The 25736-nt window shown below is 41.8% G+C and overlaps 1 protein-coding gene across 1 annotated transcript in view; it reads left to right on the top strand.

The window, feature by feature from the left end:
- Nucleotides 1-11579: 11579 nt before the first annotated feature.
- The window catches only part of si:dkey-215k6.1 (transmembrane protein 132D), a 252999-nt gene continuing 238842 nt past the window's right edge, over nucleotides 11580-25736 (top strand). The window contains exon 1 of the mRNA XM_044027111.1: nucleotides 11580-11917. Coding sequence (XP_043883046.1) covers nucleotides 11836-11917 — 82 coding nt within the window. The 5' untranslated portion in view covers nucleotides 11580-11835. The remainder of the gene's footprint in view (nucleotides 11918-25736) is intronic.

Below are 25736 nucleotides of genomic sequence, written 5' to 3'. Positions count from 1 at the left end.
GGTGAAATGCTCTTAAAGTTACACTGTGCTTCTCCGACTGGTAATTGCACACGCACACACACACACACACACAAACAGGAGAAATTGTTTGGCTGAGTGTGTGTGTGTGTGTGTGTTTGTGGGTGCTCCTGTGGGAGACAATAACAGCAAAATGAGTATAATTAAGTAGCCAGTTGCACTGGGCTTCCGACAAGAATTAATATTTACTGGCTGTGTGTGTGTGTGCGCGCGCACGTCTCACAAAGGGATATTAGCATATTCCTAATGAGTCACATCCCTCCCCATCGGATGGCAAACACTGAGGCCTCATGGGTAATTTGCACAGCAAATTGGATTGTTGGTTGTCGCTATCATAAGTAAGAAATAGACTTTAAGGCTCAGTCTTTTAAGAAAATCAGTCTCAAAACTGACTCCCTTTGTCTCAAACCCCAGCATAGAAAAATCACAGTGCCTGTGCAAAATCTGATTTTGTGTGTTTTTAGTAATTGTTGGTTTGGTGTGTTGGAGTGATCATTGTTACTATTACACCGCAAAGCTTCAGTGACATTTTTATTAGTGTTTTAGAAAGCAAATACTGATACTGGCCATAACGGCATCCAATAAATGTGGAAAATTGAACTATGTGGTTGCATAACAGCTGGTTGGTTGTCACCAGGATACAGAGCTAGAGTTCAGTAAGGTGACAGCTGCAGGAAAGAAGCTTCCACTGAACCTGCCAGTTCAGGTGCGGAGAGACCTGTAACGCCTCCCGGAGGGGAGTGGGGTGAACAGTCTGTGGTTGGGGGCACTGCGTTCGTTGTCCGCCTCAGCTTCACGGCGCCTCATAGTGCTGTGTGAGTGAGAGTGGAAGTGGCTGCAGTAGAGTGGCGAGAGCGGTGAAAGCCAGTGCGTGCTTCTTTCACCGGTATCTTTTGCATTACTTATCGGATCATCGGTTTGAGAGATATGCGAGTCACAGACAGACAACAGACGTTCCTGGAATTTATAGACAGATATGGTTTCATCTGAATACATTGGTTACAAATTAAAAATGATCAGTGTGTAGACAAGCATATCACATCTGTATTAGTATAGAAATAATCTGCATCCATACTAACACACAAGGTTTTTCTGCAATTGTTTGCTTAGCTTCAGAGAGTACTGCTAATGAGAAACAACAGTGAAAACTAAGGTCAAAGATGTCACTCACGAGGCTGTCAGAGAGGTCAAACTGTGAAAATAAGTGTTGATGAAGCTTTTTGTTCACAGCTGATATCAAGCTGTGACCTAATTAGAACCAGTTGGGAAGGGAAGGGAGCGTGGAATAACCTATGCATTTTTAAATGAAAACAAAGTCATGTGGATGTTGCCTCCATAAGATCCAGCCAATATGGTCTCTTCTGACTTGAGAAACAAACCAAGATGACAAAGAAAGTGCACAACGTGAGGCTTCAATATAGCAGTTATTTGTTTAAATAAATGAACATGTAACGACCACTGAGTCTGTGAAGAGAGAGATGGATGATTGTTTTGACGACTTCAGTGTGAACAGTTTTTCAATCCTTGGTTCACAGACCATGGTCAGGGCAGAAATAACTCGGGCTCCATTTATAGAAAGTAAATCCATCTCTCACTCTGGCTCTGTTCTTCTTTCTCCCACCTCACATCTCCTCCCATCTCGTCTCTGTCCCACCTCTCCATCTTCCTTTTCTCCTCCTCGCCTCCTCTCTGTTATTTCTTAATCTTCAACACCTCACTTTCTACCCTCCATTTCCCTCCATATCCTCCTCTTTTTATCCCTCCTTCTCTCGCCCTCCTCTCTCATTGTAATTGATGGCACCCGGTGCTGTTATTTCATCCAAAGGGCCCTGTAAACAAAATTGTGTCTGACAGAACCAATATGGAAATCTCTAACAGTGGGGCCATGAGTTACGGTTCGCTTCTTGTGTGTGTGTGTGTGTGTGTGTGTCTGTGTGTGTGTGCATACTTGTTCAGGGTTGTGAGCAAGTCAGTGAGCGTGTGTGTGTGTGTGAGTGTGAGTGTGTGCACCTGCCAGTAGGACTGAAGACTGGTTCTGCGTAATAAACTGTAGTGTAGCTAGTCATTAAGTTGGGTGCAAGTGTGTGTGTGTGTGTGATGGGGAGGGGTCAAGGCCAAATTGACATCAAATGGTCTAAATTAGCCCCACTTGTCTCCATTGATTTACGGTGGGCAAGTAAATTGCATCTGTAGCTGGAGAAGTGGGGAGGAGCTGAAGGGGGGTTTCTATGTAATTGATCTCAGTCCACTGCTGCTGCTGCTGCTGCTGCTAGTGTATGTGTGTGTGTGTGTGTGTGTGTGTGTGTGGTGACAGGAGCCGTAGATGTAGGAAGGACAGAGCGACCACGTTGTCATCATGTCTACAACGTTTACATGTAACCTTTTGCTGCTGGATGCAGTTTTGAGAATGATACGATCTCTAAATACATCCAGGCTTGTTTCCCTGTAAAGAAAATGCTGTGTTTCTTCTCTTTACCCATGATACAAGTTAGAAAATAGAAGCTGGCTCTAGGGACGTGGAACGTCACCTCTCTGGTGGGTAAGGAGCCTGAGCAGGTGCACAAGATTGAGAGGTTCTGACTAGATATAGTCGGGCTCGCCTCGACACAGCTTGGAGAGGGGTTGGACTCTTTTCCCCTCTGGAGTTGCCCCTGGTGAGAGGCTCTGAGCGGGTGTGGGCATACTCATTGACACTGGCTCGGGGCCTGAACATTGGGGTTCACCCTGGTAGACAAGAGGGTGGCCTCCCTCTGCCTTCGGATGGGGGGACGGGTACTGACTGTTGTTTGTGCCTATGCACCAAGCAGCTGTTCAGAGTACCCACCCTTTTTGGAGTCCCTGTAGGGGGTGCTAGAAAGTGCTTCTGTTGGGGATTCCTTTGTTCTGCTGGGGGATTTCAATGCTCATGTGGGCAATGACAGCGAGACCTGGAGGGGTGATTGGTGGGAACGACCCGTTTGGGTCACAGTAACCCCCAAATCTGTTTGTTGACTCCAGTGAAAAGGGATGCCTTCAAGCTGAAGAAGGAGTCCTATCAGGCCTTTTTGGCTTGTGGGACTCCAGAGCAGGTGATGGGTACTGGCAGGCCAAGCTTAGCGACTGCAGCTTTGGCAGTCGCTAAGGAAAAAACTTGGACGTGGGAGGTCTTTGGTGTGACCATGGAGAACAATTTACATACGACTTCAAGGAGGTTCTGGTCAACGATCCGGCGACTCAGGAGGGGGAAGCAGTGCACCATTAACACTGTGTACAGTGGGGACGGGTTGCTGCTGACCTCTACTCGGGACGTTGTGGTCAGTTGCGGGAATATTTTGAAGACACACCTATCTCTGGGGCTGAGGTTATCAAGGTGGTTAAAAAGCTCCTTGGTGGCAGGCCCTCGAGGGTGGATGAGATCCTTCAGTCTCTGGATGTTGTAAGACTGTCTTGTTTGACGCGTCTCTGCAACATCGCATGGACATTGAGGCCTCTGGATTGGCAGACACAGGTGGTGGTCCCTATCATTAAGAAAGGGGTCCTGGAAAGGAGGGTCTGTCAAACCTCAGATTCAGGAGGAACAGTGTGGTTTTTGTCTTGGTCGTGGAACCGTTGACCAGCTCTACATTCTCGGCAGGGTCCTTGAGGGTGCATGGGAGTTCACCCAACCACACGTCTGCGTCTGCTTTGCAGACTTGGAGACAGGATCAGTTACTGCAGCATGATTGTAACACACTGCAATTTATCACTCACCTGATTTTTATTTTATTTTCCTTTTCATGTTATAATTACACAAAATGTATGTAAAGTTTTTAATTTTCATATTTTACACTGACAGGGGAGTTTAAGTTGTCATGTGGAACCTTTGTGATTTTCTTTCCCCCACGTTCACTTTTGGGGTGCCCACCTGGTATTTAAGTGTGTGTCTGGCCCTTACCTCTCCCCTTCTGCTGCATACTGTGGGAGAGGTATGTGATGTGTGTGTGTGTTATTTCCGTATTGTTCACCATTGTCATTATGCACATATTCATACTAAATTTTACACACTCTGCATATGTTTATTTTATAAAGGGCACATTTCCCTGTGTTCCACATGCTGATGGGAGTTTCTTTTATTTGCCTTGTGTCAGAAATAAACAGAAACTACCTCCAAAAGATACTCATCACAAGACTGCAACACTACATTGGTTACATACAGACATGCAAATCAAAAAATCTATGTGATAGTGTTTTAATCAACTGTGGGGCTTTCAGTGATGGAATCTTGATCATATTTTCTTGTAATAAATGTGGTTAGGTTCAGGCATAAATCAAAATCATCTGTTTAGGGCCAGGAAAAGATCACACACACACATGCAGCAGCTCTTTGTCTGGAATTTAATTTTCAAATATGCAGTAGGTAGTGCAACACACACACACACACACACATATTGTTGGCTATATTGGTTCCACAAATTCCCCTGATGCCTTTCAAAAATACACACACACACACAAACATACACCGTCTTACAGTCTGACTGGGCAGTAGCTATCAGACATGATCAACACACACACGCACAACTGCACACTCATAGCCTGAGCAGCTCTCTCTGCCCGCCTTAATTGGATTCTAATGTATTCAGTTTGCTCCACTGAGCAAAGAAATGTCTGTGGTTTTACCACTGTGGTGCGGTGGGTAGAGTTGGTATAGAAGGAGAGGGAAGAGAGACAGACAGAGAAGAAGGGGGAGGGAATTACAAGTAAATAGGGGAGGTTTTGTCAGTGGTGCTTATCTTCCCGCAACCTCTGAGTGGAGTGTAAAGTCTGAACAAGCTGTCGACAGAATTTCTACGAGAGATGTTTGACCTCATGCAGGCAGAGAGGAGTACTGTCTGTGTACAAGGATGGACGTTTCTACTGCAGCAATCAAACCATAGAGCAAAAGATGAGCATCCACTCTCAGTTTTTTTCTGCATCTAAAGGAACATGCTCCACTTAGTAATAAAGGTGATGTTTAGTAAACGGGGGATGGGTTTGGCACCTCATTGGTACCTCACTGCAAGAGGATTTTCACACAATCCCCGTTCATTTCTCTGTGTCGTGTGTGCGTGTTTTCCATCCTCCCATCTTCTATTGCTTTATCCTCCACTTGAGGGTCGTTGATATGGGTGAAAGGCGGCGTGGAGACTCTCACACTCACGCCTACGGTCAATTTACATTGTCCAGTTTACCTAATCCCCAGATCTGCATGTTCTTGGACTGTGGGAGGAAACCGGAGAACCCATTGAAAACCCACTCACAAATGGGAAGAACATGCAAACTCCAGGGGTTCTCACAAGGTTTCAAACCATCACAAGGTTTGTGATGGGTGCAGTGCTGTGCAAAGGTCTTAAACTACCAGTAGATTTGTTGTTGCTATGAATCATCATCATCATCTACCGCTTTATCCTCCACCAGAGGGTCACGGGGGGTGCTGTGCCAATCTCAGCTACATCGGGCGATAGGCGGGGTACACCCTGGACAGTTCGCCAGTCCATCGCAGGGCCAAACACAGATAGAGACAAACAACCATTCACTCTCACACTCACTCCTATGGTTAATTTAGAGTGTCCAATTTACCTAATCCCCACATTGCATGTTTTTGGACTGTGGGAGGAAGCCGGAGAACCCGGAGAGAACCCACGCACACACGGGGAGAACATGCAAACTCCATGCAGAAAGGCCCTTGTTCCAACCGGGGCTCGAACCCGATTCTTCTCGCTGCAAGGCGAGAGTGCTAACCACTACACCAACGTGTGCCCGTTGCTATAAATATCCTTGCTATAATTAGCATACAGTATAATTATTTCTCAAGCACTGTAACAACCTCTCAAGGTTATTGGTGAAACCTGTTTGTCCTATGATTTCAAGTCAAGAAACATCTGCTGTGAACAAGGTCTTTTATGCCAGGTTTATTCACGACATGCTTGAGCATTACATACACATGTTAAAGTCACTGACATTATTCACTGACGTTCATACATTCTTACTGTTTGTGCTGAAGAAAAAGCCACATTTCCTCAGGTTCAGGAAAAGAAGTAGAACAGGAAGATACATTCAGAAGCAGTAATCGTTTACTATTGTTGTATAGTTATGTGTGATGGTGATGAGACAATCGATCAGCGTTTTTTACACAAGCACTGAGAAGAAATATAAATAGCAGTTCATGTCGCTAGAGGGATGTGATTCAGTTGGAGTTAAGTTTTCAGCCTGTGTCAGAAGATGCTTCTGAGTGTCTGCAGTGAAAGGGTATAGAAGCTGGGATGGAGACAGTGATGGACCACCATCATCTCTGTGGACACAACACAGCCCAGCCGGAGAATGATGGCGATAGAAAAGTTTTAAAAGTTCTTGTGATGCGTTTAGGCGCTTGGCTCTGACTTGAACGACGCACATTTAAAGGCGAGTAAAACGTTGTGAATTCGATGGTCATGCTCATCCTGCTGGTCATTTGTGCAACAGGTGGTCAGCGCTGGTACCTCATCTCAGCCAAGACTCCTCCACAGTACCTGTTAAAGTCTACATGTTTATAAATGGACAGCTGACCTCTGGTGGAGGATGAAACCAATGCAAAACCCTTAGATCCTCATCACGGTGATGGACATCTCTTTGTCCAGCTTCTGTGTTTGTTTTTTGGCCTTCAGGGAGTTGTTATATATTTTTTTTTGTTTGTTCATGGTCACAGATATCAAGGCAGGTGTAGTACACACACACTAATAAACTTGATATTAGCTGATGTCCAATTAGCCATCTGGCTGAGCAGTTAGATTTGGGCCTGGATGGTGGGCTGAGTGGCGCCTGAGCAGGTTCAGCACAGGCTGGAGAAAGCCTTTTTATAAAAATGTTGGACAATGTGGTGGTTTTCTGCTATTGACGGGGGAGCATTATGCTCAGTGGGGGATGATGAAAATATATGCAAGTGCCAAGATCCTTTACCAGGGTAGTGCTACAGTAAAGTCTGTTGTTTCTTTCTTTTGAAACATGAAAATCAAGTTTAAAAAGAGCGAGTGAGGGTGCGACAGACATCCATACAAATGGCTTATATGAAATCCACACTCTGAAGAATATACACTTGTTAAAAGATAGACATTACAAAATGTCAAAAAGACGCTAACTTTTTTTGGATACTTCAAATGACAACATGGTGCGGAAAAACAACAAATATTTTTCGAACGATCACAAAGTTAATCACAATAAAGTTAACCTACCTGTCCGACAGAAACAGCGCCACCATGGCATCACCTTGTCGCCACCGGGTCTCGGATCGCTCTGTATCAGCCTTTCGTCTGCAACCAACACCTTTTCTGCCATAACGTTGCTGCAACTGTCTCGTTGAACGTTTTAGCAAGCTAGCATGAGCTCTGGCGTTGTCTTCTGAGCATGTGAGAGTAGTGCACCAAGAGGGGTGCGCGCATAGGGACGAAGAGAGGCAGATAGCAGTTTGATTGATTTACAAGATCACTCCACTTTGAGATGTTTTCTAACTTGTTTTCAGGACTTCAGGTTGTGTTACCTAATAACCTTCCGCTCCTGTGTTTTATCTCACTTTACCACTCTCCTGCCCCAATGTGTTCATTTATGCCTGCGTGTTTAGTCTTGTATATTTACTTTCCTCTTACCCAGTTTGACCTTGAGTGCATGATGTACCTGCCTGCTCAACCTGCCTTCTGGAGAAAGTGTGAGCTTGGTTACTTGTTTTAAATGTTCCACTCTTCACACACCTGCATATGTTCTTGCACATATTCAGACCTACTTTGCTTCATAAACTCTTGTCATCTTGCAGCCATGGGGCTTTTGAGATGAATCTGAACCGCTAAAGGCAGTGACATCAACTTTAAATGAATTGCTCTCAATAAATCCAAAGTAAAGACTCATGGGCAGAAACACCTCAACAGCTTAACAAAGACTGAATTTGACTTATTGATGTCCAAGTATTGGAGTATTAAGTAGTATTATATAGTAGTACTATAAGTAGTATTGGAACACTACATGATTTTCTCTGTAATTCTCACAATACCTTTTGTGTTAATTTAACTCAAAAACAGAAGCAAGTGAGTTAGAAGCTCTTGTCTGCGTCAGTGCCATGACGAGACATCACTTCTTATATTCTGAAGACATTCTTCATTTTCCTCTCACTTCTTTGTTTCGTTCAAACTCCCACAGTTTTCTGCCAATCAGCTGTTTAACAGACTGTTTCGATGAGAGCAGCATTTTTTTAATGGAGATAAAGTGCAGCAAGCAAAAAACATAAAAAGTGGGACTCGGATAAAGAAACTGAGGAACTGAGCTGTGTGAGCCTCATCCTGACTGAAGTGGATCAGGTCAGTGTCTGTGGTCGGGGCCAGTTTATGGAGCAAGTTCCCCCGTGTGTCGCAGGTTGTATTTTGAAGTAGCACTTCAAAGTGACAATCCAGTCTTTGTGTTAGACGAACGCCTTCAGTTTTGTGATATAATGAATATTTCCCTCCTTCCAGAGGAAAGGAAAAACACTTTAGTAAATGTCAAATTGCACTGTTCATTTGTGTCTTGAATAAAAGGGTTATGTGTTGGCATCTCATTTTCTAAACATCAGAACATCTGAAACAGAGGTTCTCAAGAGCAGGGCCACATGGTTAGTTTAGTGGTTAGCACTCTTTGTCTTTGATTTAATATCCTGATGTGATGTCACACTCTGTTTTGATCACCAGTCTGCCTGTAACACAGTAATGAGTCAACATAGAGGCAGACATGATGCATCATGTTGCATCTTTGAGCTTAAGTTTTGGTCAGTCTGACAGGAAAGTATGTTTTTTGTGTCACACGATCCACAAGTAAACTTGAAATCGGGCGTATCTGACCACTGCAAATGGGAAAATCACATCACGGACTGGGAAAAGGCCAAAGTCATCCACACAACGTTGAGAGATCTTCCATCCTATCACACACCCGGGATGCTGTCCTCAACAGGACGTCAGACAGCAGTGGCTGTAATCATCCCTCGCTCTCTGACAAACATCACAAACATCACGTGACCCTTCTGAGGAAGACCACAGGAAGTGGTCGAAATATGTCAGTGTAACAAAACTTAAGCCCAAGAAAACAGTATGAACCTTTTTGTACTCCTAATGTTACACGTCTGTTTCCATGGTTGTTTTTGCTGTTAACATGCTGGTGATGAATGTGGAAACTTTTCACAGACCTCCTGGTAGTTTGCCATGGATCCACAGGAGTCTTTGGACAATTTATGCTCAGACTTCATTTTTCCCCTCCATAGATACATGGATGATTATCAGATTTGTACCAGGACTAGATAAATAATCACATTTCAGATTAATTCCAAAATTATTTTGATAAATGATTAATCAGTTTCAGGACCAGAGTTTGTGCCTCGGTCGAATTAAGGGCTTTTCTGCATGGAGTTTGCAGGTTCTTCCCATGTCTGTGTGTTTTTTTGTCTCCCACAGTCCAAAAACATGCAGATATGGGGAGATAAATTGGACACTTAGATGAACCAACTCAACCCAATTTACATAATGGATGTTATGTTTAACTTGCACAGCCTTATATCTCACATTGTAGACAAAAACAAATGGAAAAGTATTGAATTGTGTTGTTGATTTTCTTTGGACATGTCCAGGGTGTACCCCACGTTCAGCCCTATGTCAGCTGGGATTGACCAGTGACTCTCATGTGGAGGACAAAGCAGTAGAAGATGAATGAATGAACGAATGAATGAATGAGGGTAATCAGTTTCAGCATTACAAATTGTCTGATTTCAGCCTCTCAAATGTGAATGTTTCTGGTTTCATTGTCTCTCTGATAGTAATCTAAACACATTTGGTTTGCGGACAAAATTAGACATTTAAAGACATAGTTTTGACGTTTGGAAAACATCGAAGTCTTTTTATTAGTATTATTATTTGATGACATTTTATGGACCAAACAAACCCAGTGAGAATAAAATTAACAGATTAATCAATAATTCAAATAAAGTGTTATTTGCAGCCCTGTTTGTTTTTACTGCATGCTCACTGAACAGATGTCTCACTGAGGCCGCAAGAGAAAGTGTTCAGTAAAAACAGTTTCAAGTTTAAATTCACAGGGATGGATGCAACTGGCTGAGCGGAACTTAGAATGATATGTTAAATCCACTGATATGAGTTCTTGCTCTGTAATGTCGGAGGACGGGTAATGGCAGTCTGCACTTAATAGAAGTGACTGGGGAGGTCAGGGACATGTGAGTGTGTGTGTGTGTGTGTGTGTGTGTGTGGGGATGTGAGGGAGCAACAGAAGAGGACAAGTGGGAAAATGGCATTTTCAGAGAGTCCACATGGAGGAAGAAGAGAAGTGATGGGGGATGATGTTGGAGATGAATATAAATCACAAGTCTTTCTCATGTAAATGTAGGACAGATGAGGGACGGGTGTACAGGGAGGTCTTCTTATGTGAACGCCACTATAGATTGTCTTCTTTGTAACACTAGGGGGTGCTGTCGCTCCTTCCTGGCCTCCGGTGGGAGGCTGTTAAGTCAGACAGGCGGAGAGGCGACGGGGCTCACGTCTCCGGAAACACTCATATTCCTCCACCGACCCACTCATTTGCAATTCAATAAGTCACAGTGTCATCTCTTTAGCGTCTTCACATTTGGCTGAGGAAAGACACGAGCGCGCGCGCGCGCACAAATGAAGTGCCACGTGTGATGTGTTGCACTTGGTAATGAAAACTTGCAGTGTGTGCGAGCGCGTGCACGCGACCTCGTGGGAAGTTGGAGTCTATTGATTACAGAGAACAGGTGTAGCGTGTGTCTCGCTATGAATAATGCAGACGCTGAAAGGATGAACAACACCTGAGTGGACACGCGCGCGCGCGCGCACACACACACACACACACACGCGCACGGTAAGTTTGAGTATTTATTTCCTCTACATATTCTAATATAAATGATAACAATACAATTTGTTTTACAGTTGGTATGATCGTGGGAAAACTTAATAATAAAAATTAACCTGAAATTATGAAAGAACAGAGAGAGAAAGAGAGAGAAATAAGATAGAGATAGAGAGAGAATGACTGAATGAATACCAAGACTCTTCATTGGTTGCTCAACTGACACTCAAATCCTCAAACCCCGCCCTCATCATCCGACTCTTCCACCTCCTCTGTCCTCTCCTCTCTCCATCCCACGGACGAGTAGCCTACATACGTCCTCTTAAGTTGAATCCAGATCCGCACACGCAGAACTGGCAGAAGAGAGGAGGATAGACAGAGGGAGGAAGGTGCAAAAGGAGGAGCGGACGGAGCTCATTTGGATTTTATTGAATTCATGCGCCTTAAGAGACAGTTTTCCTGGGTTTTTGTTTCCAAACCGCTCCCGAAGTGGACTTTTCAAACATCACTGAATGAGTACTTAGAACTTTGGAAGAAGGACAAATGTGATAAAAGGAGAGACAGTGAGTTTTGCTCTGCTTCACCCGTCCCGTTTGGATAAATAAAAGCAGGAGAGCGCACCGGTGGAGAGCGGCTTTATTCCTCGGTTCGAGCTTGAAGCTCATACTTTTATTTAATTTCCGAACGGGTTTTGTAAAAAAAAAAAGTTTACCTGCCTTGGATTCCCCCTCCCACAATGTTTGCCCTTTATGACGGACTCATGGAGGATTTTTAGTTTGCGCCGTGTCTTAGGTCAGCCACCGTGGGAGCGCAATTTGCTCAAAATGAGATTATTGATGGCACCGACGCGGTAGTGATCTGCCTGTGGGAAGAACAAATCAAATAAATCAAATAAGAATAAGAATAACACTTTTTCATCTGTGTGAACAATCCCGGTGGTTTATAAAAACAGGAGGGATGGAGGCGACGTGGAGAAGAGGACGCGCTCTGGAGCGATGTTGCCTCTGGAAGACACTGCTCCTGCTTTTCCTGTGGGAAGGTAAGAATTACAAACTTGTTATCCTGTTTTAGACGTCAAACAAGCAAACTGACTGAATATGTCCATTTTATTATATATATATATATATATATATATATATATATATATATATATATATATATATTCTTGTTGAATATCGTTTGCGTTATGTCGTCTGATAATATGGAATCTTTAGGTTGCACTTTTTTATTACTTATTTATGATTATTATGATTATTATTACATACTTATTTGGATCTGGTACCAACAAATACCAGACTCAACAGATGACATGAGTCAAGTTTGTTGAATGTCGCCACACAGTTTGAAGCAACGTGGCAGCGTCGTGTCTCTAAAAAAAAAAATGCCAAACACAGCAGGTTGTGACTTTATGGTTAGCGCGGACTGTACCAACGTTTCCAAACTGCAGGAAATTTAAATTAGGCAATGCAGTGACTATCGATTGGCTCATATTCACCTTGACACCTCTTGTGTCCGTGCGTGCGTGCGTGCTGCGCGCGGAATATTAAGTAAACGCCTGAGCTGGAGCTCAGGTGACAGATGCGCGTTAACCGGTGCCATCTGAGACTCGATCAGTCGGGTTGGACAGAGGGTGAGAACCCACCCGTGCGCCCCGGGTGCACCTGGAGTTTAGAGACGAGCTTCCTCTTACAATAATCTGAAAGATTAAAACTGTCATGCCCTTTAAGGGCTCTTAATATTTCATAGTACAACAAACTACATATTTTCACAGTAAAACGAAGTGGAAAGAAGACATAGGACAATCATTTTGGTCAGGTACATACAGTGTGGGTTCTCAATCAATTGTTTCACATTTTCCATTAGACCTTGACATTACTGCAGACATCACTGCACATCTGTGTCATTGTGGCAAACTGACGTAGTCCATCATTTCATGCTGACACATTAATCCTGTGACATAAGTCCTGACCAGGTCCTAAACATGCAAAGTGTATAAAATAAACAAACTTATCCAAACACACCACAAAAACCAAACATTGAATGCAGCGTCCCATTCAGAAGAGATACTCATCAATTCTCATTATTCTATATAAACCGACAGTTTGCACAACACATCAGCCAATATTCAGTGCAGCAGCAGATGTACATCAATCAGCACTGTTTTGCTATTTATCACTTACTGCAGTGTAATCGGTGGAGTTTGTGCCCTGATTACATCCATCATCATCTCACCTCGTCCCCTTCACACTCTCTCCTTAGTATTCATTGACATCTCCTGCATCCCTCGCTGCTGTTCCATGGAGAAAATCCCATGTTGAGGACATAAAGTAGCTGTGAACGTACGTAAAGCGATGACTTGTGACTGCAGAGTCCCAACCTTCACGAACCCGAGCTTGTTGTGAATACACGGCTGCACCTGAGTGTGCGGCCGTTCATTTGTTCGGTAGATATGTGGTTTTTAATTTTTGGATTTGGACTTTTAAAGTGCATACATTTACATTTACAATACATGTGTGTGCCTTACTGAGACTTTTTAATTAAGCTGTTTGAGTGTTAAAAGAATAGCGTGCCAAAGTTTGGGCACAATTCAATTCATCTTTGACTTTGCGGGAAATAAATAATTAAATAAAAGCTGAATCCCCCCCAAATCTATATCGTCATTATGATATTAAAAGTGATCACACTGTGTGTAATGGTGATAGAAAAATGAAACCAACTGTATATTTTGATCCTCCGGAGGCCTTACTTTTGCATCTTTTGACCACAAAAAAAACAAAAAGAAATTGAGAATTTATTCATTTTATTCAAATCCAAAACAATGTTAAGATCATATTTGAACTCAAGTAGAGGATGTGCTGCTTAAGTGACATGGTTTTTGTCAAGAATGACACATAACGACTCATAAAACATTTGAGTTCGTATCCTTGGACACCGAGGCCAAATGACGCCTATGTGATAACCTCACTAGTCAACGTTTAAAAGTTGAATTAAAGATTATTCACTCATGCATTATTGAGAGAAACATAAAGGGAGACTAAAGGTCAAGATCTTTTCTGTCCGAGAAGCACCGACTTCATTGCCGCTTTTATGGACCTGAATTGTGGTACGTGGCTTGTAAAACTTGTACAACATAATCTAATCAGTCTTACAAGCTCCACTGAAGTTTATGCTTTTATTCAGAGTGTATGGCTTTGCAGCATGGCTATTCAAAGCTGAATTCAGGTCATGTAATGCCACCACCCACTGCCTCCCGGGAGGAAAAAAGGCAAAAGCAGCATCAGTTGAAGAAAGCTGACAGATACTTTTGGGTTTTGAAGCCGAGTGCAGTTTGTATGCCTCCATTTACCACACATATGACAGTCCGAGAGCATTAGTATCATGCTCTCCTGAGTGCGGTCCGTGTTTGTGTGCATGCTTGTGGGTTTTTAATCAGCTGCGATCACTCACGGCACACTGAGCAGTTAGACGCTGCACTGTGCACGATGGAGAGTGGCGGTAGGCATGGCGCATGGCACAGCAGCAGGAGACCAAAGAGGAAAAGAGCAGGAGAGGCGACACACCGGAAAACAGCTGTGCTTGGTAAAACAACAGAGTAACCAAAAAAATGAAAGCCTTCTCTTCTCTCCTCTGCTCTTCTCTCCTCTCCTCTTCTCTTCTCTTCTCTTCTCTTCTCTTCTCTTCTCCTCTTATCTTTTCTTCTTCTCTCCTCTTATCTTTTCTTCTCTCTCTCTTTCTCTCTCTCTCCTCTCTCTCTCTCTCTCCTCTCTCTCTCTCTCCTCTCTCTCTCTCTCTCTCTCTCTCTCTCTCTCTCTTCTCTCTCTCTCTCTTTCTCTTCTCTTCTCTTCTCTTCTCTTCCAGGGACTGTGTTTACCTTTTGTCAGCTCTTTGAAGTTGTTATGGCCTGTAGCATCTTTTTCTTTCTTGCATTTTGTCACACTGCTTTCCATTTACCTCTGAATTTGGAGCAGGGAATCACCCATAGAATATACATTAAACATGTATATGTATATATATATATGTATATATATATATATATATATATATAGATGCTCCCATTTAGAAAAAAAAAATAGATGATAAATCCTGGTGCGTCATCAGAGTGGACACCAGTGTGACTGACAGCTGGTATCATCCAATAGTAGCCAGGGACGATGGGAGAAGTTGAGATAACATAAAGATCAGGTTCTTTATTTATTGCCTGATTTTGTTAAAGCTGCTGTTAGCGGCCCCCTCCACCTTCATACGTCAGCTCATGAACAGTGTGCTGTGCTGTGTATTTATTTACTCACAGTCTAACCGAACAAGCAGAGAGCACTGAGCTCTCGCTCCTGACTGGATCAATTGCTGTGTTGGGATACTGAAAAGATTTCCCCTACACTTAGTGACCGTGGTGACCAAGAGACCCATGTCTCTGAGCAAACACTGTCAGAATATTTAACTTTCATTTGTTTCTGTATTTTTAGTTCAGCTTTCTGTCTCACCTTTGCACAGTTTAGGCAACAAAACCAATTTGTTCACCTGAATACCAAAAGGCGTATTCTAGAATTTAAAAAGAAATGCAAGTTCTGAAGAAAGAAATGACAAACGAGCAATTGCCTTTTTCTCACTCTGAATTGGAAATCCGACTTTGGGGAGTTCAAATTTTTGACTTTCCACTTTGAACACAACACACCCGCTGTCCCCACCTCTCTCTCTCTCTCTCTCCCCCTCTAATGGTCTTCTACAGCTGTTTAACACCAATGTTGCTCTGTGTCTCTCTTTCACTTGTTTGTCTTACTTTATCGCAGGATTCATATCGTCCTTATAGTGCAAATGTGTCTGTGTGTGTGCGTGTTTGTACTGTTACTGTGTTTTTTCATGTATTATTTCTAGAAATGTAATGTTTTTCTTATAGCCGACATACAGCATGTCACTGCACAAATCAAGAAGGTCGATGCCAACAAACTGCCACTTGGCTATTCTAGCAATGCACCTCTGAAAAAGGAGCCGAGGTTGTTTGTCTCTTTGTGTGTGTGTGTGTGTGTGCGCGTGTGCATTTCCCCGCTCACATGCTTGAATGCATCCTGCACGCCACTGCTAACCTGTAGCAGAATGTCAACACTATGCATCATTATTCATGCAACACAGAGCATTAATAATTACTGACGCATTAATAATTACTGACGTAAAATCACTGACAAAAATGCACGCACACACACACACACACACACACACACACACACACACCTCCTCTGCTTGTTTCCTAAAACAGTTACAGCACTTATTGGTGGAAACGCTGCATTTTTGACATTTATTTTGTTGATGGAACACAACAGAAATCACACCCCTCCAGTGTGAAGCGCTTTCCTCCTGGTTGTGCCACACATAAGCACAGTCACATGGTCCACAGTGATTGGCCTGAGCAGCGAGTGAGAGGGAGAGAGTGAGCGGGAGAGAGAAGGTCACAGAGACACTGAAAAATACAAGTGGGTGGACATGAAACACTTTTCACTCCCTGCGTCACTTTTCCCCACTCATGAAATTTTTTAGCTCTTTTCAGTGTTGACTTTTGTGCCCGTTGTATTTTGTCATGACAACAACAAGGCCATGTGTGTGTGTGTGTGTGGGGTCACCGCCAGTGCTCTATAGCCACCAGTGCAAAGTAAAAAAAAAAAATAGTCTTCATCTGGTCACTAGAAGCATTACTTCATCTACGAATCATTATGCATTTGGACCTTGAAAATCTCGAGTTATGTTTGTGTGTGTGTGTGTGTTCATCTTTTGTGAGAATGAGAGTTGTAAACCTTCAGATCCTCCAAATTAAAAGTCAAGAGTCTGAGTGTGAGGTTGAGAATATTATCTGTTTATAAAAATAGATGTCGTTTCTTGGCTCAGACAGTAACGTCATTGTTGAAATGCTTGCAGTTGAATGACCATCAGGAGGTTACTCCTATTGCCTGCTTCTCACTTGTTTAATAGTTATGAATATACGTTGATGCCTCCTTAGGAAGTGACTGTGCAGTTGCTTGAACTCTGTCACGCTCTCTTTTTTTTTTTGATTCTAATTGTATAGAGTGTTATAGAATTTTGGAAATCTAGATTCCACTAGATCTACTCACTTTGTCTTTGACTCAGTGATAGCAAAATGCGTCACAGCGGAGCAACACGGCTTGTTTCAATCACTACTCCCAAACAAACGTGACCTTGTTTTGCTCTGGTTTGAAGGCCATGGTTGCAAAATGTTCTGAGCACCAGAAACGGCAAGAAAGAATGGTCACTTTTACCTAAAGTTAGGTTACTCACGTCATCGTGTGTAGTTGTGCTCTTCAGTTGCTCCTTGCAGCTCTCTTGCATCTGATGATGAAAAATTGTGACTTTGTCCACGTATGCTGCATCAAGAGAAGACCCTCCAGACCCTGAATTGAGAGACAGAGAGAACCATATGGCACTAAACACAGTTATATTCAGACTTTAACGAAAAGAACTCTAAGAACTTATTAGTGGAGGATCTTAAGGTTAAAGACCGACAGGGTGGGTTTTTGTGTAATTAATTTCTTTAGACTTCCATTTTATTAACTCAACATTTGATTTTTTTCTCTTAAAATCTCATATCCTGCTCTGCTGTTTTCATCATGTTCCTCCTGTAATATAATCCACAGTCAGTTTCTAAATGTCAACTGATTAGTCTTAGTGATTGTGAATACCCCAACTGCTTCTGTAAATCCTGTGTGTGTGTGTGTGTGTGTGTGTATACTTTATGACCATGAAACAGTTGGAGATCAAAATCAAAGGCCTGTTGAGGGGCTGAAGGGTCTTTCTAATAAGCAAGCTATTTTCCATAAGATTAGCATGAATAGCCACACTAATTGTGTGTGTGTGTGTGTGCTACCGTCGGTCTAAAGGCCATGTCTAAGGGTTTAAGTTTGAGTTCATATTAACTTCAGTCCAATGACTGGCCACACAGTGAGAAACTGAATGACCAGTCATCACCAACATGACGCCGTGACTCATTAGCATGAGATGTTCGCATTTAGTTGTACATTAATTAATTGTACATGGATGGTAATCTGCTATTGCGTAGCCTAAGCTATACCAATTCTGACTGTTGACTGCAAAATGTTGCATGTACTCAATGTTAAAGTGTATGTAACCAAAAAAGTGTAAGCAATTTCTACAAACACCATTAAATATAAAATCCAAATGTCAACTCAATGGGCAAATAAACAACATTTAAACAAAGCTGCAGCAGTTCAGAATTTCCAAACGCACGCTGATACTGAAAAAGTATTTCTCATATTTGAAGATAAAAAGAAAAGAAAATTATATACATTGTTAAATGTCTTAAAGCAAGTTGTGTTTCAGCTCTATACGCTAAATTCCTTTGGGCTGCTGTGTTCCTTTCACACATTAATGTATGACTGAATTGCTATTTCTCCTCATCAAAGTGGTGATATTAAGATGTCAGTCTGCTGAGGGTTTTTCTTTGATGGCTAATAGATTATTTAATTCTTTCATCATAGCGTTTTTTTCACAATCATCTGAGGAGGGATAATAGAGGTTTAATGGGCCAGTACTTAGCAGACAAACAAGATAAAGAGATGCCTTTGTTATTCTTCTTCACTCTTGTTTCCATTCTGCTCCTTCTCAGGCTTTTATTGTGACATTGTTGCTGATTGAATCATTCCCACACCAATCTTTGTTTCTTTCTGTCCTTTTCCACTTTTTTAGTTTGTCTCCAAAGTGTTTTTTTTCCTCTAGTATGCATATCTTTCTTATTATGCTTATTATCCTACCATGGTACCTCCTTCTCCCTCTCCTCTTTTTCTTCCCCACATTTTCTTCACATACTGTATCACCTTTTTCCCCCCATCACTGTGCTTTGTCAATAGTTTTCCACCTGTCATCTTCTTCTCCTTTAGTTTCTTCCCCCTGCCCTCCTTCTCTCCATCACCACCTCTCCCTCTCTCTGAGCGGCTCTTAACCAGTCCTTCGAGAGTGTGTGAGCTGCTCAGCCTAAATGATTTTCTATTACCGCCGCCTGTTAACAGCACTCCATTTGATCAAGCTAATGAAATTGAAAACTCTCATCTCAGCCAAATTGATTTCAAACCTGAAACCGCACGAGGGCAAGAGAAAAAAAGAAAAAAAGAAAAGGGGAAAAAGCAAGAAAGCATTGTTAGTGAGGTGCGACATTCACTTTAGACACACACGGAAATCAATTAGTCTCTCTGTTGTTTCATTCCTGTCCTTGGGAGACAGTGGGAGCAAAATCAACTGTATACTACGAGACAACAGGATGTATATATACAGTATATTGACGTGTGTACACAAATGATCCGAGTTTATGTACAGTGAAGAGTTCAAGTGAGCTCCTTATTTAGATGACGATAGGGAGAGGTGATACAGAGATACAGGGTGAAACTTGGATGCTGTGTTTCTGCACGTGCAAGGGATTAACGGTAAATTAGCAGGGAGATAAATGCCATTGAACATGTGATTGAAATACAAATGAATGGACTACCAGTGCAAGTATGAAAACAAGAAAACGAAAAGCATCCATACTTTTTGACATTCAGAAACAAACAGAGGACATTATTATGATAATGTCTTGAGTTTAGATTTAAAAAAAAACCAACAACTTAGTTTTGTAGAAACAGATAAAGGAGGACTCAGGGGATGTAAAAAGACACAATGGGAACTGCAGAAGTTTACAATTCTTGTTTTAGGGCGATTGCTCTTTATTTGGAATTTGGATATCAGTTGGAATGTGAGTGGGAAAAGTTCAACCACCAACATTGAGCACCTGAGCCGACAAAGACATCTGGAATAATGACGCTGTGCTCCAGCAGGGGGTGCTTTGAGTGCATCTTGGACTCAGATCCACTTTGAATCCATCAGAAAAATAAGACATTGACGTTGTGTCTTGCTGTGAAAATGGAGGACACAAACAAACTTGACATGCAAACAGCATACACTTGACATGCAGTGTCTTTCGTGAAGCTAATTTCAGGCCCAGTTATTTCTACAGAAATAAAAATGGAAAACTTAATAATCGGAGCAAGGAAACACGATAATTGTGTAAAACTGAAACAAGTTAATGCTATGATAGTGCTTACATTTACAGTCTACGGTAGCCTATCTACAAATGGAAATGAGCTATGTCGCCCAGCAAATAACACACAACAGGCTGCTATTTTATTTCTGAGTTTCAATTACAAAATCCACATGGAACTGACGCAGAACGTGGTATTCTTTATTTCTATAATGATGTCAATCAAAAAGTGGTTCTGCCTTTCAGACACTTCCTCCCTGGAAAGGATGATTTTGCTGCATTTACCCAATCACCGTCTCGAGGGAGACCGAAGCTGCACCATGCTGCTCGGGGAGAGATAAACAGCTGATTCTGAACAAGCTAGTTATATAATTGATTGTGTTTCAGCACACTCTACGTAATGACATTTTAAAGTGAAATACAACAGTGCATATTTGACCATTTATACATATATAGAGTGATCACCTCTGCTTTCATGGTCTTCGTGTGAGCCTATGTTAAATTACAGGTGTTTTTGTTTTGTTCAATTTTACACTTTTATATATTTATATAGATTGGGGAGCATGAGCTCTGAATGATCAACGCGTGATGACATTAGCTTCAGTCTGAGAGAGAGAGAGGGAGAAAGAGAGAGAGAGAGAGAGATACATTAAAAGGCCAGACGAGGCCATGATCTGTGTGTCGTAAAAAGTGGGATCAAGAGATGAGAGAGTGAGATAAAAAAGGGGATGAAAAAGTAGCAGTGTGAAATGAGAGTTTGGGCCGCAGAAGGAAGAGGGAAAAGAAGTGTAAAACCGAGAAGGGGGAGAAAGGAGAGAGGGAGCAGTGATGAACAAATGACAGGCCCTGAGAAAGAAGACAAATAAACTGTTTAACTGTAGATAAACAAAAGAAGGGATGAATATTTGAAGGAAAGAAAATCTGGAGCATGAGGGTTAGAGACAGCGAGAGATGTAACATTTCATCCTGTGCTGGCCTTCGCCTGTAGGGCTGCAATAAATTGGAGATTTCCACTATTTACAAAGCTCCCACTCACTGGAGGACTCCATCTACATAATGTTTAACATGCTCAGCTTGGCTGCGCTCTGTCTGTCAAAAGAAGACGGGTGTTAGGGTTTTGGGCATCGATCCTCAAGTCCATGCAAGAGGCCGGGGAGGTGGAGGGGGAGGCTCAGATGCTCAAGTGGCAACAGTCAGCACACAGTAATTTAATTACAATGCTGCTCACAAAAACAGACAGTTGTTTGACTTTGTTGCTCACTTAAGAACAGTAAAAAAAAGCACAGTCTGCTTATTGATGAAAATACAGGCTGCAACTGTTGAAAACTAGAACCTGACTGCTCTTTCTTAGCTGATGAATTGAATTAAAACAAACGACTGCAACGCAACAATTTCCCAGTTTTGGAATCAGTAAAATACATTTATCTGTGTCATTTTTCTCGCCTCTGCAACACAAACAATACAAGAATGTTGTAATATGTACACATTTCAGTGTGTCTAATAAACTGATTGGTCAAAATAAATGGTCAAATATGTACTGTTGTATTAACTACTAAAAGTGCTGTAGACATTTTGAGGAAAAGATACTGAAATAATAATATTTATGATGACAGAATTTCAAAACAAATATATAGGTTGTTTTGACATGGAACCATTTATAGTTCCCAATATAAACATACAGTATTTATGATGGAAAAACATACACAAATAATCTTAGGGCTGCATGTGCAGAAGTTTGAGACCTCTGAGTTAGAGCATCCAATGATCCTGTCTTCATTAACCCACATCTATTTCTACTAATATGAGCAATTAAGATTGAGATAAGATGCATATTGTAGTCACCCAACAAGGAAAAGATAGATGGTAAATAACTTCTAAATATTAGAAGTTATTTACTATTAGTAGTTATTCAGAAAATGTTTATATCGACACTGTGTTTGAAGAGGATGTTTTGAAAAGACTATTACATTTCTTTACTCCATGTCATTTTTTCACTTGTTCTCAGACACTATTTTCTATCACGTATGATGTGTAAAGACGAGAAATGCTGAATTTGCTTGATGGGACCTTTAAGTTTGTCAAAAGTGTTTGTTCAGGTGGCCAAAAGTCAAGGTCTCTTTCACTTCTCGAACATGAACTTTCTTCAGTGATTTAAGAAAATGTGGTGTTGACTGAAACTGCATGACTTAGCCAGGGTACAGTCCATCACCGAACTACTGCGTTCTCAATCAAGGTCTTGGTGGCTTTCAGTTTTATCTGCATCTCAGTGAGGCCACATATTTTTCCTTAGACAAACATGTAGGAAATGTAAAAGGGAACAAAAAAAGCAGTTTTCTTTCAGATCATTTCATGTGTGTGAGTGATGTGCTGAGGAGGACACTGTGTGTCTTCTTTAAAACCAACATCACTGTGTACTTACCAGGAGTCGTTTCTCAATCTCCAGGCTCCGCTGTTTGTAAAGAGGGAGGAAGCGATTAGCTAACCTTTTAACGAACCCTACTAATGAACCCTGAGGGCAGTGCTGGGACGGCCTCGGCATGCTGCGATAATTAGACTGGCAAATAAGAGCTCGTTATGCAAACGAGTGTGAGCTCATCTGCATATCTTTACCTGAGACACTTGCACTACATTGACAAATGGTTACCCAAAGGCAGCAAGGAGGAAAAGAGGAGGGAGAGGAGAGGGGAAGGAGAAAGTAATGGGGGCCGTGCAACAAAGAGTTGAATAAGTATGTGATGCACAATGAAGGATGTGTTTAAAGCAGGAGTGGGTGAGGGGGGTGAAATGTGAAGGGATGAATGGGAGCTGGGAAGAGGAATCTTAATGTTTTCTTCCAGTTCTTTGCATTTTCATCAAAGTACTTGCAAGCATGCAGTATATTTATGGTATATTTTATTGTATATGTTGTCAGACGAGTTGTAAACAACATGTTGGAATATTCAGTTATTTAACCATTTATTTTCGCTGTTAACTGAACATTCTGCGTTGATGTGAATATTCTGAAATGATTTATTTCCTTATAGTACAAGGGTACCCCAACCTTTTTCCTTAAGGGTCTATAATAAATGATGGGCCACAGTCCAAAATTTAAATACCCTTTATTATTGTATTATTATGTAAAATTGTACCACATATGGCTGGCCAAATTAGACCTTGCCAACTTTGGCACACATTTTAGGCAGCTCCGATCTGCGATCACAATATAAAAATACATTTTCAGCTGTGGTGGGTTGGTATGCAAACATTGGTTGAGAATGAATTCATTAAACTACTGCCAATAATTTATTTAAAGGAGTTTTATTTTTAGAGAAAAATCTCTGTCTACAAGTCGGTCATTTATATCATATAACAAAAATAACTACACATGCTCTAACAAGCATTCTGAGCCAATATGTTGTGATAAAATCAATCAAAAACTCTGTGAACTGCTAGAAATTACTGTTGTGAGCATACTTAGAGTCCAGTTATTGCTTCTTGTAGATCAGTAAATAACAGAAATAGATGATAAATGACAGTATAACTGGATAAAATAGCCTGAGATGGCGAGGATTTAAAGCCTAATGAAAATGTCACCTTTAAGTCACTATAACATGCACTTAGAGCCAGCAGAGGATGATTCAGACTGAATGATTCTAGATCCAAAAAGCCTCACTTCTCCTCTCAAAAATATCTGGACCAGAGGAGAAGTAAAATGAGAGTCTACAGTGAAGACAACTTACCAAGCCCGAGAATACTGTCCATGCGGAGGAGTATATTGATTTATTGGCCGTCTATGTCTGACTCCGCCTCCATAGGTGGTGCTGTAGCTCACTATCAGCTAGTGCATATTGAATCAGTTTCCTGTTGACCTTTACGTGATGGTGGACGGTGAGATGGATCGTGCTGTGGTTCTGTACTAGCTCGAGTTTAGTCAGAATAATGTGTTTAAATGACATTAAGGAATGAAAATAATTATTTTCTTGGTCTGACTAAAATCTAAAATGGTAAGGCTTTGTGAGAGGCCGCTTGAAACTTTTGAAGAACTGAAGTAACGCCACGAGTCCGAACTGTGCCTTTGACTTTGCCGGGATCACATTTGGTGCACTGTGAAGCGTGAGACCTGTTGTGATTGGTTCTTGGCTGAAGTGTGTGTATCGCCCTGGCAATGGTCTCCGGGGTTGATGGGTTTGACCTCTGCATGGCAGCAGGGCTCCTGATGGATCACTCTCTACAGCCAACACACACCCAGTGGTCTGCTCTGGATATACATATTGTATGCAGTGTTGTGTGTGCGGTGCCTTCTGCTGGTGTGCAGCAACATTTTATGTGTGTGTGTGTGTGTGTGTGTGTGTGTGTGTGTCATCTGATACTAATTGGCTATGCTACGTGTGATGAGTTGAGTTGGTAGGTCAAAGAATAAACACTTCTGAGGACCGTGGTTGGTGAGATGAGTGTGTGTGTGTGTGTGTGTGTGTGTTGTGGCTCATAAGTGCGGTGATTAAAAGCTGATTATTTATCGTCATGAATACTAAGTTGCGGGTTTGTCAGCACAAATATACACACACACACGATTTGAAACCACCTATTCCCTGCTGTGATTTGTACAAATGCACTCACGTGAACACACACACACCTTTATACCTTATCTTAAACCCCAACTGTCTGTACACACACATTACACACTTTCAACTGCACACACAGTCTTACTCTCCGTCTCTCTTTCTCCTCTACCCCTGACTTTGTCCCTGTGACCTTGGGCGAGAGTTGCCAGTGGCTGCTGCTGAGAATTCTGTGCAGGGGGTTGGAGGGCGGATGGAGAAAGGCTTGGCTAAGGATCACACAACTTTCGTTCTCTATCCATCCGTCTGTTTGGCTGATGAATGAGAGAAAAGTTTACTCCCCCTCTGTTGACAGATGGCTGCAGAGTTTTTCTGACTTCATTTATAATCAAGCTCCTCTTTAGATTCCAGCGCCATTATCAACATTTATTTTTCAAATTGTGCACAAATGCAGTTTTTAAAAGGTAAGTTCGACTAATAACTGACGCAGCAATCATCAGACTTTCACACGCCTGTCCTCAAGAAGAAGAAGAATACGTCTCTCTGCCTCTGCTTGCTGGGTGTCACAGGAGATATTCTAATACTTGTGTCATGATATTGCAAATTTAAAATGATTATGTCAGCAGTGTAATTCTGTCTTTTAGCTGAATCACATAAAGAAGTCACATACAAACAGGTGATATCAAAGAAAGAGAAACCCGCAGGGGCTGATCACACAGAGATGAATCGCAACAGGTGTTGCCTCTTCAAAATGGCCTCGGGTAAGCCAGAGGCGGAAAGCATGGAGGCACTGTGGAGCTATGCAGCGTGTAAATAACAAATGAATAACAAATATAGTATGGCGAGGGTGAAAGACCATAATAATCCAAGGGTTTTTCGACATACTGAAAAACGGAGAGAGTGAGGTAAATATCACCATCTCTTTGGGAGCTGTTCCTGGATGACCACTGAGTGACCACTGGTTGAGCAGGTATCCCTTGCTGTAACTTACTGTATGTCTAGTATTATCAAGTTAGTATTAGTATTATCACCTGTTAAAACAATTTGAAACGTAGTTCTAGAGGTCAACTAATATATTGAAACTAACAAAATATGTGGAAAAGCCATTAGCTGACTAATGGACCGACAGCACCTACTAATTTTGTGAACAAAATAACCAAAACATTCATGATATTGCAAGAAACTTTGTAATAAGAATATTCTTTTCAAATTAGAAAAAGTTGTGCAGGCTTCAGTGACCTCTATTTGTGTTTGCAAACACTTGACTGGAGTGTGTGTCTGCTATGTTT

This window comes from Solea senegalensis, linkage group LG5 (assembly GCF_019176455.1).
Source record: "Solea senegalensis isolate Sse05_10M linkage group LG5, IFAPA_SoseM_1, whole genome shotgun sequence".
Lineage (NCBI taxonomy): Eukaryota > Metazoa > Chordata > Actinopteri > Pleuronectiformes > Soleidae > Solea > Solea senegalensis.
The sequence above is the reverse complement of the archived record's forward strand: the minus strand, read 5'-3'. Positions and strand labels throughout refer to the sequence as shown.